The sequence below is a fragment of the Lepidochelys olivacea genome, assembly GCF_965140295.1.
Source record: "Lepidochelys olivacea isolate rLepOli2 genome assembly, chromosome: 4".
In the NCBI taxonomy this organism is placed as follows: Eukaryota; Metazoa; Chordata; order Testudines; family Cheloniidae; genus Lepidochelys; species Lepidochelys olivacea.
In genome coordinates this window covers 135,598,398-135,613,097 of record NC_140414.1, presented here as the reverse complement: position 1 = coordinate 135,613,097, position 14,700 = coordinate 135,598,398, and the positions used below count along the sequence as shown (strand labels likewise).

The 14,700-nt window shown below is 44.5% G+C and overlaps 1 protein-coding gene across 1 annotated transcript; it reads left to right on the top strand.

Annotated features, from left to right (window-relative positions):
• Positions 1-2,126: 2,126 nt before the first annotated feature.
• On the top strand, positions 2,127-13,813 carry CD8B (CD8 subunit beta; the record flags this gene model as incomplete). The annotated part of the gene is made up of 5 exons (XM_084625876.1): positions 2,127-2,196; positions 7,057-7,416; positions 12,161-12,262; positions 12,994-13,086; positions 13,773-13,813. The coding sequence occupies exons 1-5, from the start codon at positions 2,151-2,153 to the stop codon at positions 13,811-13,813; spliced, it is 642 nt and encodes a 213-aa protein (XP_084482002.1). The 5' UTR covers positions 2,127-2,150.
• Positions 13,814-14,700: the final 887 nt, after the last annotated feature.

Here is a 14,700-nt window from a genome sequence, read left to right as displayed (position 1 = left end):
AGAAAATAAAAACAGCTTTGAATTTTTTTGTAAAAGCATTTCCCCATTTTGCTGCCAGCTCTAAGAAGGAGCTTTCTCAGCCCCCAGTAGAAGGGATAGAAATGGGAGTTGTACAAATAAAATTATTATGACTAGTTTTACTTTTTTGTAAAAATGTGAACAGAAATTTGATGGTTACTGCTGAACTCCCCCGCCAACTCCCATGTAAAACAGTGAATTCATCTGGAGACATTTCATTATTAAAAGCATAAATATTGAATGATACAAGCCTAGCAAAGCCAAAATTTCAGAGCATCTCTTATGCTTTAATATTACAGCGCATAAGCCATCTAGTGACATGTACAGCAACACCCAGACACAGTGAGGTGAGCGTTAGCAGAATTTCCTTACTTTTGTGGGTTTGTCAGCCACTAAATGTGTTTGAGGTTTCTTGCTCTTGTTCTCAAAACTTCCTGTAATTCTTTTAATGCCTCTGATATCTGGATAATGGAGAGTAAGCTTCACTTTCAGCATTATCCAGGTCCAGAAAAAATACCCATTGTCGAAAATTAAAAGGCTATTGTTACCTCATACCAAAGCTTGAGTAGGTAGATTCTCCTTGTGAATCATACAGCTCGTCAAATTTTTTATTCTTTTTTAAAATGAAAAATGGCAATAAGTGTTTCGTTTATTTAAAAATTAAACCCTGAAAATCCAACATCTTTTGACACTGAAAACCCCAAGCTGGTTTTTCATTTATTGTTTTCTTTTCAGTGGCAAAACAGAAAGGGGGGGGGAGGGGAAAGAGAGAGAGAAAAGGGGCGGGAGAGAACCATAACTGAAAAAAACAAAACATCTCAGTTTTTGGATTTTTACTTCAAAAACTTGGATATTTTCTTAATCGAAAAAATTTGAGAAAATGGGAAATTTTTCACAAAACATTTTTTGACCCGTCCTATTGCGAGCACGAGGTTAAAAGAATGAACAGTCTATTCATACAAAGCCCAATCCCAAAGCCTGCTGAAGTTGACAAGTCTCCCCCTGACTTCAATGGGCTTTGAACTGGGCCCACAGTGCTTAAGAAAAACAAGCTGTTACGGGGAAAAGATCTGTGACCAGGGTTTAATTTGTAATGAAAGAGATGCTGGGGCTCAAGGAATTTTTCTACTATCATAACTGACACGGCAAGCCCAGAGGTGCCAGGGCTATGAACTACCAAACCTAGAGGTGCTCCGCGGAGCTCAGCCCTGACAAGCCCCAGCACAAATTAAGCACTGTCTGTGACCAACATCTCGGTAGGATTCTGTGGGATTTTCTGGAGGCATGGTTTGGTCCTTTATTGTCAGGCAAGCTCTGTGCAAGGCCTGGAGAGAGGCTCACCATCTTTCCATCTGGACCCATCCTTTGTTCTAACTCTTCTGCCAGCCATCTGGAAGTTGCTTCTGGGGACTCACCAAGGAAGGTACCACCAGATGATTAGTCATCCGCCCCCTTCCGATTAAAACCTCTGACCAGTTCTTGTCTCACAGGTATCAGAAGGTTTGCGGTGTGAAAGAGGGAGTGGGCAAGCCCAGCACTGGAGATGGAGCAGGGGCCAGAGTGCAAGAAGGATATCTCTAGCTCCCTGATGCTATAATACAGAGTTTAATTCTGATCTCATTTATAGCCAGAATGCCACTGATGTCAGTGAGTTGCTACAGAATTCCCTGGTACAGCAAGAGACCCTACTGCCAATAGGTTGTAGTGTTAAGAGCTGGAGCACGTAAATGTGGGGAGAGGGGGCTGATGGGTGAGACACTTTGCATGCCAAAGAAAGTGCCATATATGCACATCTATGTGGAAATAGCATTAGACTTCATGTTCCCATACTGAAGAGACATCCACTGTCCAGGTCATTGTCCAAACACAGGACGGGTGAGATGTGTCTGCTTCCCACTCCCAGGCGGGTTATATACAACTTACACGTCTTAATGGAGCGAACAAATAACTCAATTAACCATGTGTCCCTCATCATCCCCTCCCTGCTGCCTTGCTAATGAGAAGCAGCTCATACATAGGCTTTGGGTTCTGTCACACAGCCCGCCCCCACCACTCCCCCTACTTCAGCAGACTCAGAAGCCCTCTTGTTCCAGGCTGAAACTCACAAGCTCTCAGGTGCCCTCGGGTCCGAGATGGAGTGGCCTTGGCTCTTTCTTTACCTCTCTCTACACATCACAGGTAACAGGAACACGGCGAAGCCTTTGTATGGTGTTAACTAGAGCTGAACCCGAAGTGCAGGAGACTGCGAGGATGCAAAGTGCTGTAGTAACTTTGTAACCTCCTCCCCTCCATCGTGTTATATCACAGCTACAGATTGGGATGTTAATAATGCAGATAAAGTACAGTAGGTTATAGATTTAATATATTTTATGTTACATATGTATATATGATATTACATATCTACTGTATAATATTCTAGACATCATTTGGGATTATTTTATTTCAGAGCTATTAGGGTTGCTATATTATAGGGTGTTATCGGTTTAGAATATAGTATATTCAAGAATCATCCGGTTAAATGCTGTAGTCAGCTAAATCAGCATATAGCTTCAGGCGTTGAGATACTGTGGTCATGGAAGGCTACATAAGATTAGATTTACACCAGTGTAACCGTTGGATTGTCCCCCTAGAATCACAGAAACTATTGATGTATGATGTCATGTTTTATTATAGATATAGCATAGGGTGTGTTGATTAAATATTCGCTATATTATAGTCATAGGATATTACAGCTACAGGATAGCATACATTTTATCAGAGAACCTCTGATATAGTCTGACCTCCAATATTACATTATAGTATTATTTATAGGTACTTTGTGTACTGCATAAAATGCTTTATTGTTGGTTTATCATAAGGATACAGATGTTGAGTACAGCATAAACTTGCAGATTATGTCACCAGTTTTTTTCAGATCAGGCACCACAAACCATTTTATTTATTCTTTCCAGGAACAGAGACAGGGCAAAATTCTCCCCTGACTTTATTCTACAGCCTCTGCGATCCCATTGATTACAATGAGGTCGCAACGGATGTAAAGCAGGACAGCATGTGGGGAGTCAATGAAAGGAATGATTAATACATTATGAGATGACAGAAACAAGTTACGAATGGAATCTGGTCACATGCACATCTTGAGAAATTCCAAACAATCGGTGTATACATTAGAAACTGCTAAATACTTCTAACGTGGGGGAGGAAAATGGACTGGTTTTTATTATGAACTTTGACTGCAAATGAATATTTATAAAGAGAAGTGCACCATTATAATCTACTCCAGAGGGGATTTTCAAATGCACTCAGCATTGTTCTAACTCCGCTCTCATTCAAGTCAATGTGAGTTTTACCATTGACTTCAATGGGAGCAAAGATAGGTTAATGCTAAGCGGTTTTGAAAAATCCCATCCTCAATATGAAATGGGCCTTTTCTTTTTATGAATGTTGGGGTGACCACATAACTCAGAAGGACAGAACAACCAGGAGTAGAGAAGTCTATAAGTATCTACATGGTGAAAAAATATTTAATAATGGGCTCTTCAATCTAACAGAGAAAGGTATAATATGATCCAAGGGCTGAAAGTTGAAGCTAGACAAATTCAGACTGGAAATAAGGTGTAGATTTTTAATAGGGTAATTAACCACTGGAACAATGTACCAAGGGTTGTGGTGGATTCTCCATCACTGAAATTTCTGAAATTGAGATTTGAAGTTTTTCTAAAAGCTCTGCTCTAGGAATTATTTTGGGGAAGCTCCATGGGTTGTGTTAAACAGGAGGTCAGACTATATCAGAGGTTCTCAAACTTCACTGCACTGTGTCCCCCTTCTGAGAACAAAAATTACTACATGACCCATGAGAGGGGACCAAATCTTGAGCCCCGCTGCCCTGGAGGGGCAAAGCCAAAGCCTGAACCACACCGTGCAGGGCAGGGAAGCCAAAACCCCAGGGGTTCAGCCCCAGGCAGGGGGCCTGTAACCTGAGCCCTGCCACCCAGGTTGGCTTTGGCCCTGGGCAGCGGGGCTTGGGCTTTGGCTTCGGCCCTGGGCCCCAGAAAGTCTAATGCCAGCCCTGGCATGCCCATTAAAGTAGGGTCACGACCCACTTTGGGGTCCCGACCCACAGTTTGAGAACCGCCGGACTAGATGATCACAATGGTCCTTTATGGCCTTGGAATCTATGACTGAGATGGTTACCCAGCAAGCAGTCTGTGGGACAGATCCTGAAAACCTTTATGCAAGTAGTCCCATAGACTTTGCGGCACAAGGAAGCGTCTGCCAGAATAAGGGTTTGCAAGGTTGGGCTTCAATACATGAAAATATAATAGACTCTTCACCATCATGTTCTATTTACAGCACAGCTTCCCTTCCCTTCAGTTTTATTTCATTTCATCAATGTCAGAGATTTTTGAGAGAGAGAGAGAACGGGAACCATACTACAAAGTCACAGACCACATCTTTATTATAGGCTAAATCCTGCTTGCCTTGCTCAGTGTATAGACATCAATGGGACTATTAACACGAGGAAGGCAAGAAAGATTTCCTATGCTAGTAAATATTGCCCTTACTCAGCAAGCCTTTCTCAGGTGAAATGTCCAGTGACACAATGGAAATTTTTGCTTGAATAAGAACAACCAGCTTTGGCTTTTTGTTTGTCCTAAGAATAGTTTTAGTGCTCCTCCCAGATGCATTCATAGATCAAGCAAGCATATCGCTAAGCCAATGCTGGCTTAAGACACCCAGACGATAGAGAATCGAAAATTAAAATGTTAACTACCAGCAGTCTTTACTGAGGTCAAATTCCTCAGTACAGCGTATCAAATACAGAGCTGGTTTAATGTCAATGGACTTGCAGCCACTTATACCAGTTTTAAAACTGGCTGGCTCCCAATATTTGTAAACCATTAGGAAGGTCAAAAGTCCTGTATCAAAGTCAAGACACAGATCCTGCAAGCTGACCCAAGCAGGCAGCCTGCTTCATCCGCATGGAGCCCCACATTAATGAGGTTCCACTTGGAGACCTACTGAGATCCGTCGGGCGCCATTTAGGTGCACGTGTGTGCATCAGTGTGCGGGATAGGGGCCTAAGTATTATTATTACCCAAAGTGACTGTAAATAAGCCCAGGATTTTAAAGGAACATGAGCACTTTAAAGTAAAGAGGCAAGAAATATGAGACAAGACTACAAAGGGCAGGCCCTTAAAACATGCACAGGAAATAAGTGGCTCTTGGTTGTTCAGTGTAGTTTTTACTCTGTTGCATCATCTCCAGAGTTTGTTGTTTTGTTTGCTGAAAACCTGAGTCCCTCTATTATTCTCGCCTAAGCCTGTACACACACCCATCAGCACACCAAGGCAGAAAATTGTAACGGAGGTAATATTTTCCAAAGGCTGAGTTCAGTATTGCCAGCCCTAAGCATTCAAAAACCATGAGTCAAGCCCTGAAAATCGCAAAGTTGATATAAAGCTCACTAATGAGATAGTGAAAATGGCTTCCTTTTTATTTTCCTGCTTGTTTTTGAGTCTGTGGAGTGACATTTTCCAGCTTTCCTCAGCAATCATGAAGGCTAAAAACATTACTTTTGTAATGAAAGCTGAGAGTCTCACATAATCTCCTCGCTCCAGGCACTGGGGCTCTAAGAAAAACACTAAATATCGTGAGACTCACAATAAAATCATAAGAGTTGGCAATGGTATGTTAACATTATTATTCAGTATCCTATCCCACTGTGGCTCATGTTTCCAGCTATGAAGATTCACGACATGGAATCATTTGTTTGTTTCAAAAATAAATTCTAAGAACAGTAAGTAAAAAGGCCAGAGTAGGATACTTTTACTCAAGGAGAGTAGCACCTTTCTCCACAAATATTCCTATTGAAGTCACTGGGCAAGCCTGCAAACCAATAATCCCACTAAGTAGCACCTTACTCCTCAAATAGTTCCACTGAGCTCAGTGGGAGTCATTGAGCCGTAAGGTACAACTCCATGTACATGAGAGTATTACTGAATCTGTCTCTAAGAGACAATTCACAGTGTACGATGCTACTCAATGTGAGTGAGGAGATCAACATCTGGCCCTTGTTTATTATCTCTTTTTATTTTAATTCTGTGACTATCCAAGCTCCAGGTACTTGCAAAACTCCAAATCCACACAGTGTATCGAATGCAAGAGGTGAGAAAATAAGCAAAATAACTGCCCCTCTCAACCACCAAGTCTCTGGTTGTATTCATCCATGATTAAATAACAGAAGCAGTCTGGAGAAATCATCAACTGGTATAAATTGGCAGAGCTCCACTCATGTCAATAGAGCTACGCTGTTTTGACACCAGCTGAGGATCTGGCCCATTGTAGGATTGTCAGTGTGAGTAAATGTATATTAATGTATAGAAACCCATACGGGGTTGGATCCTCTGGGAAGCCAAGTGCCTTCAGCTCCCATTAACTTCAGTATATTATCTATTTTTATGTGTGTTGCTTGCTGCATTTATCGCTTGAGTGAGCTGTAATTCTTGTTTTGATACCTTATCTGGAGTCATCTTCAGCCTCTTTGCTGCCTTTCCAGGCAGAGAAAATCCAGCGAACAAGCTAGAAAAGAACTGTCAAAAGAAATTGAAACATGCCCAAAGAATGGCAAAGCACCGAAGACAAGGAAAGGCAAAAAAAAAAAAAAATACTTTCCCTTACTAAGATGTGAAAGACCCATTGGTTGGGATTTTTTAAAGTGGGCTGGACAACATACTAGAAATAGAGCTAGCTAGCTATGATCTTTTATAGCTACCCATAGAGCCAGGTAGAGAGCACCAGCCACTGTAGTATCTAGGCACTGGTTACAAAATGTTGGGATGGCGAGAAGATTAATAGGGAACAATCCACCACTGGCATGAAATAGGAGCTAGATTTCCTAATAGGTCTGTTATAGCCCTAATTTGTGTGACCCCCATAATTCCATGAACAGAAAAACTACGAAGCTCATGAAGAAATCCTTTATTTAATATGTGTAGGAAAAAAATCTTGACCACAAACATGTTATTTACTTCCTTGTAGGTTGCCAGAAAACCCCAGCTTTATTTCAGACTCCACTACGTATTGTAGCTCTGAACAACAGTACGAAGGAAATGGTCTGTGCAATGAAAAGTGAACAGTTTTCCCATTTAGGGATCTACTGGTACCGATGGAGCAAGGAGAGCCAAGAATTCCAGTATATACTATTTTCAAACGTTTTGCACAAACACACTCTGGGTGACGACATCGACAAAGAAAGGTTTAATGTGAGTAAAGGAAGCTTTCAGCAGTCGTACACGCTGAAGATCAGCAGGCTTCAGCCTTTGGACGCCGGCACATATTACTGCGCTGTCTCCCAATACTCAGAGCTGCTCTTTGGCAATGGAACAGAGCTTAGCGTGGGTAAGTGCTGTTTCAGACAACCACATGCACTCCAAAATCTCACAAGGCTTGGCCGAGATGCTGCTGCAATAGAAAGGTTAGAATAATAAAAATAACCCTGATAGAAAAGGTAACTGGGCACAAATCGGTGCCTAAATCCTGCCCGCCTTTCTCATTGCTTTCATTGAGACTATCCGCATGAGCAAGGCATGAAAGGTTTGGACCCTGGAATGTGCTTGAAGAGATCTTAGAGACTATATGAGCCAGAAAACCTGGCAGGAAAAGGTATAGCAATAACCGCTGGCTTGAATACGAGGCTAGACAAATTCAGACTGGAAGTAAGGCACGAAATTTCAAAAGGGAGGGAAATTAACCACTGGAACAATTTACCTAGGGTTGTGGTGGATTCTCCATCACTGGCAATTGTTAAAACAAGACTGGATGTTTTTCTAAAAGATCTGCTCGAGTTCACACAGGTATTATTTCAGGGAGGTTCCATGGCCTGTGTTACGCAGGAGGTCAGACTAGATAATCACAGGTCCCTTCTGGCCTTAGAATCTATGACTCTGTGAAATGTAGGGAAATTGCTTCCAGTGTTATAAGGCTGCTAATAAGTTGTAATTTTTCACCACTGTCTGTTTCTCAGTCCTGATCACAGCATGAGCACTGCTGTGCTCTGATAATTGTTGTGTAAAGGAGCCTTTCAAAGGAACGCTACTAGACCTGGAAGATTCACGTTTATTATCCTTCTCTAATTCCAGTGCTGTTTTTGCTCTTAACTTGGATTATTTCCCCACTTGAGTTCACAGCTCATTCTCACGCACTGATTCTGTTTCTCACCTGGCATTTACCGATATCCTAACACCCCCATTAAATCATGGGGGCTGATCATCTAGCTCAGAGGGTTGGTGACAGGATAGTGAGCCTTTCATACCCAGTTCTCCCCTGGCAAGTCCTGACAGGCTGATAACAGCTGACAGCTCTCACCATCCAGGGACTGGTTAGGACCCTGTGTGAAATGGGTCTCAATCCAGTTCCTACTCCATCACAACTGGCACACCCTGGCAACGTGGTTGGCAATCTCGGCAGGGACAGCAGCTCAGGACTGATGAGGCCATGGAGACTGAACTACCTTCTGATTCTGAGAGCTGGTCCCGCTAGGTCAGAGCTGAGGCACATTGATGTACCTGTGTGGGGAAGCTGGCACTGCTGATTCCTGCAATCTGATCCAGCAGGACCCTGGTGCCGGGCTGATGGAATCTGGGGCACTCCTTAGAAGCACAGGGTCCACCCGCATGGCTCCGACTGCTGGTTTGGCAATGCTGCCCGTGCCTGTTCTGTGCGTAAACAGAGAATTTCAGTCCCAGGGCTGTCAGACCAAAACCTTTTGTGAGCGCTACACTGAAACCAGTGGGACTTTATGTGGGCTTAAGGATCTGAGCTATAGGATCCTATTGTAGGGTCTTAGCGAACCTCTTTGAAATTCTCAGGCATTCAGCAATACTTTCCAATCCACAGCTTCTCCACTATGTAGCAAAGGGTAGAAAAAGCACTGCACTTTGATCACAGGACATGATCATGTGCTTAAAACCCTTCCTCATGGCTTCACTTTGGAGCTATGTATGTCCTAAGGTGATAAAAACCTTCAATCTAAAGTGTATGTTTAACACAGATATAATTATGGTCATTGACTTTAAAATGTTCACAGTCTCCCTCCTTGAAGAATCCCCAGTCCTTTGTTTGTGGCAAATAAATACGCTGGCATTTACTGCCATTGTGTTGGCTAAGTGTGACCCTTTTCATTCCTTGCTTACTTGAAAGAAAAGCTCTTTGAAGACAGAGGAGAATTATCTGAGCAGCTATACGAAAACAGTGGTTTCGAAAACATGCTGCTGTTATCCAGTCAGAATGAAAACATTGAGATTTAAAGCTGGCCCCAATATATTGAGTTAAAGAAACAGGGGTTCCCCACTCATATGTAAGCAAAATCACACTTCACTGGGAGTTTTTTTCTTTTTCCTTTGGCATCCGTGACAAAATACTCTTTGATTTCATTTTTTAATGTCTGTTGTTAAGTACTTTAACAAAAATAGGAAAGAAGTTACACAGGTAAATCCCAATGATACAGATGTCTCATGGGACATCTGACACTTTTGGCGTGTCCGTGTCATTACCATAAATTGTGGTTTCTATATGAATTTCAGTTCCAGAGGGAAAGAAATGAATTTTGGATAGCCCAGACTTTTGGTTACCTGGTGTTTGAATGATCTGATTTTATCTGTAATTGTATAATAGAGGGGGGTTTTGTTTCGCTGATTGGTTGTTTTTTGTCATTAGAGGTTTTTCTGACCTGACTTCTTAGAGAGCTAAATATGTTAAATTATAACTCATATAGTCAATAATAAGCCACAGGCCTTATTTAATCACTGTTATAGTCAGCAAAAAAACTACTCCAAGCAAAGCTTTCTATATTCTGACAAGGGACCAGAGTCAGAGATGTTTTGATATCCCCTTGGGATGTTGCTGTTGCTATCAGTTTGATGTGATATGCACGCGGATCCTACCATGATGGATATCAGGCCAAAACCTTATGATAGACATGTGGAAAATATTCAGTCTATATTAGACTGAAGACAATGTGAGCTGAAGGTAGATTAGAGAATTTTGCAGGATCAAGCCCCAATATAGGGTTTTGTGCAGAAATATCTTTCTGATAGCCCCCCCACACTTTCTCAACTATCATGGACAATAATAACCTGTGATACTGTAAAATACAAGATATGGTTTGGAAATATAGCAGAAAATATGTTAACCCAATCTTAGGGACAGATCCTGTAAACACTTAGCCCACATCTTGTAATATGTCCAGTGGTAAGTACTATTCCTGGTAGGAAGTGTTACAGCACAGGAGATAGCTGCCAATATGCTTTTTCCACCAGTACAGCGTGATATCACTGCCCTTGTTCATTCAATATACTGTAATACTGGGCATTTATTGGCTAGATCAAGGGTCTCAAACTCAAATGACCACGAGGGCCACATATGGATTAGTACATTGACCCAAGGGCCGCACCACTGACCACCGCCCCCCCCACACTGCCCTGGCCCTGCCCCCACTCCACCCCTTCCGTGAGGCCCCTTCCCTGCCCCGCCTCTTCCCGCCCCTTCCCTGCCCCCATTCCAACCCCTTCCCTGAAAGCCGGGAAGCTCCCATTGGCCGGGAATGGGGAACCGCGACCAATGGGGGCTTCAGGGGAGGTACCTGGAGGAGTGGCCAGAGCAACACACAGACCCCTGTGCCCCCTTCCTCCCCCCAGGTCCCAGTTGCTTCCCGGAGCTGCACAGGGGCAGGGCAGGCAGGCAGGGAGCCTGCCCTGCCGCTGGTGTGCGCCGGGCCCGAGCCACTCTAGGTAAATGCTGGGAGCGGGGGGCTGCGGGGAGCTGGCAGGCCGCAGAAAATAACCCCTCAGGCTGCGTGTTTGAGACCCCTGGGCTAGATTTTGCTTTCTTTACAAACACTGAGTAGTACCTTACTCATTGAAATCTGGGGTCCTGTATAATTACAAATTCACCTACCAGATATGGGATAATTGCTTGTATTTTGGGCAGAATTTGAGGTCATTGAAATTCTTTGGAAGCTTAATGACTAGTAATTACGGTGTTTAGAAAAATAACTGGCATGAAAGGGCCAAATTCTGCAGCCACACAGCAAAACTCCCATTGAACTGAATGGGAACAGGATCAGGACCCTTCACACTAGTAATTTTCCTAAATATTTAGAGGCTGTTTAAAAAAACCAACACCCCCCCCCCCACACACACACACATACATTCTAAGGCCAGGATCTTCAAAAGCACCTAGTGATTTAGGGTGCCCTACATCAAGACTCACCCCACCTTATCCCCACCCTACCTATCATCTCTCATTCAGTATTGAAAAGTCAGCTCCTGTCGCTGATCAGCCCGCATTGCCCAGCCTCTATCACCCACTTGTTAAATTTTCAAACAAATACTTTCACGTTTTCACCAGTGTTTCCTGGCAGGCTTGGGATTTGCTCCCTGTAAACTTCCACAAAACCACTTCATTAGCCTCCTTCAAAACCCTCCTTAAAACTATCTTTTGTCATGAAGCCTCCAAGAAACTTGACAAAGCTTAGATTGCTGGGGTTCTGTGACCAGAGCCTGCCAACCAGGATTGTTTCTGCTGCCTTGTACACCTCAATCAACCTGTCTGTATCCATGTGGAGATGCTTGTTTTGGACTTACATTATAAGCTCTATGGGTCAGGAGCCGTCTTTTTCTTCTGTGTTTGTACAACCCCTAACACAACATGATCCTGGTCCGTGACTGGGGCTCCAAGGTACAAATGCTAATAATTATCTATGAGACACATTAAAGGGCCTGGCTGTTCAGAGAGTAAATTCTTAGTATTATTTTGAAAATCAGGATCCTTTAAGGTATCTCAATCTGGACACCCAAAATCAGAGGTCACTTTTGAAAATCTTGGCCTAAATGTCAAAACTCCTTGTCCCATATTATGACCTAACCACTTGCCAAGCATCAACCTTTTCTATACAAAGTTATTTAGAGATACAAGAGTGCAACACGTCCATTCATTTGGGATTTTACAATAATTTCATTCATTGGGGGGATGGGGGGTTCTTTTTAGCCCTAAAGATTGTCAAAGATTTTTCCTCATTACTCTTAACGTGTCGTTTAAATGTCTTCCGTGCTATGTCACATTAATCCTATTTTCATCATTTCAGTCAACTCTTTGCCTTCCACTGAAAAACCTACAGAGAAAACGCTGCCCCCAAAGAAACCTTTGAGGTGCAAACCCTCCAGCATAACTCCTGCTAAAATGAAAGGTAGGGCACTGCCTTTTGCTAGGCATCTTTGCAAAATGTAGCGTGGGCCAAACTGATCCTGAGTGCAGTTCGGTTTAAACCAACGGAGTCACACTAGGAATGAAGCTGCCTCAATATATTCCATTTTCTTAGCTGCCCCGATGTAACTCTGGGGTGACTCCACTGAAGTGGAGGACACTCTCTGGGCCCTGGCATAGAGTCATGAAACACTTCACTGAAACATGCAAGGTACATAAAAACACAGGGATCTGGTCTCTCCCCTTGATGCATGCACATGACGCCCACTGATGCTAATAGCAGATATGGTCATGTCTGTACCAGAGCCTCAGTACCTGGCACTGCCCCCGGCCCTAGGAACCTGCTTCAAAGGGGGATCCTCCACCCCAGAGGGGATTCTAAGAAAAAGAGAATACAGCTCAGGGCTACCCCTACCCTGGCCTGTCCACTTCTCCGAACACCCCACCCAGTCCCTGCCCAACCCACCACCCCCAGATCCATGGAGAAGTGGAGGGGCCCCGTGGGGGTGGAGGCGAAGGGCAGGACTGTATCCCTGAGGAAGCTGAGCCCCCTTCTGCGTGAAAGGGGACAGATCTGTGTGTAGATCTGGAGACACAATGCCCCCTCCCATGCCCCAGGAGCATTTCTGTCAAAGGTATTGTGTGTAGCCGGCACAGTCTGCCAGCTGCTGTTGTTTTCTGTAATACTCACTGTATGTTTCTTTTGGTTTCTAGGTTCTTCCTGCAGCGGCTTCATCTGGGCCCCATTAGCAACATGTGCTGTTATTTTACTGCTGTCTCTGGTTATTGCCATCCGTCGCTTTCAGCGTAAGTGCTGGGCACAGCAAATGGGTCGCACTGCTCCCGGAGCTTTTCACTCTTCTGAGGGGGGTTTCTCCATGTGTGGAATTCACCTCTCCTGCTCAGAACGGGGCACTCTCCCCTGCCCCAGCACCCTGCAGAGAGCCTCTGGTGGGTCCAAAGATCCATTTGGGAAGGAAGCAGAGGATGGGGGAGACAGGTCTCACAGGAAACCCGTCATCCACCCCAAATCCCACAGGGACCCCCCCAAAATGCATGCAGCCTAGGGCTGTGTGCACACAAATCCCAGTGTTACAGGTGTTATAGGTCCCCTCTCTCCGCTGATCCCCGGAGGATTTGCATCTGTTACAACCCCCAGCTACGGCACTTCAACTGCTCACGTTTTTAGCTCTAGAGGTCCCCAGTTCAATCCCAGGTGCATCAGCCAAGATGGCGGGCCTCACACATTTCTGCTCCTCATCCCAGCATAGAGGAGCATCCGCACCCTTCAGACAGAGCCTCAAGGAGCAGCTGCAGGCTGGGAAACCCTGGCAGGACAGCTCCAGTGGGGGAAAGGGGCGGGGGTCTTGAGGAGGCAGAGATGTCTGGGAGTGGGAGCAGGGAATATCAGGAGTTCAGGAGAGAGCTTTGTGGGGTGGGAGTGCTAGAAGCCAAGGAACTGTTCTCCTGAGCTATTGCCTGTCTCCTTTCAGGCCTGCGCAGGAGACTGCGGCTTCACTTCAGCAAACAGTAAGTGCTCTTGGTTGTGTTCTGCAGCCCTGTACACTGCAAAAAATGCAGCTTTGCTTTTATCATGCGTGAGTTAGTGCTAACGAAAATGAATGTGGGGGAACAATCCCACGAGGTGCTGAGCACCTCCTGTATGCTGCTGCGTGTCCTCAAGTGCCCTCAGCTCCTGGTAAAGTAAGTGGGAATTGAGGACTCTCAGCACCTCGCAGGAAGCACTCAGCACCGTACAGAATTGAGTGTGTCTGTGCAACTCCTTCGACTCTCATAATGAAGGCATCCCATAGGAAAGAGAAGCAGTCTGTCTGTTTTCCCCTCCTGCAGGGTGGGGTAGTTTTCACCCCATTATTGCTAGGTCCAGAAAAGGCATTTTCTCCCCAAGTGTTGGCTGTTTCATGTGCCAAAAGCTTAAGCATGGGCCTGTTATCACACGAGATGGGCTGAAAGCAAACTCTCAGGCCAGAACTCCCTTCCCCACACCCTCGCCACAGCTTCGGGCATCTGGACAGAATATTACAGCTAGATCCTCAAATACTCCCAAGCTCGGAGGGGCTCAGATCTCAATCATAACTTTCAACTCAGGCCCATCTGCAGATAGCACTAAATGGTTCATAGAGACATAGGACATGTCACATGACAACAGACCAGTTCCCAAGTTGTGCCACTGGTAAACAAGATCCAGCCTGCACAAACTTCCTTGGATTCTCTCTATGCCTTGGCCACATTTTAAATCCTGCCCGAGCAGCTGGATATTCTGAGAGCTGCTTTGGATGTGGTTTCTTCCCCTGTATGTGACAGGAAGTGAGGAGTGGCATGCGGGCAAAACTCAGCACGGTTTATCCACCCAAAAATTATGTTAATCTACAGCTGGTCCCCTTCTCAACCAGCAAGGGA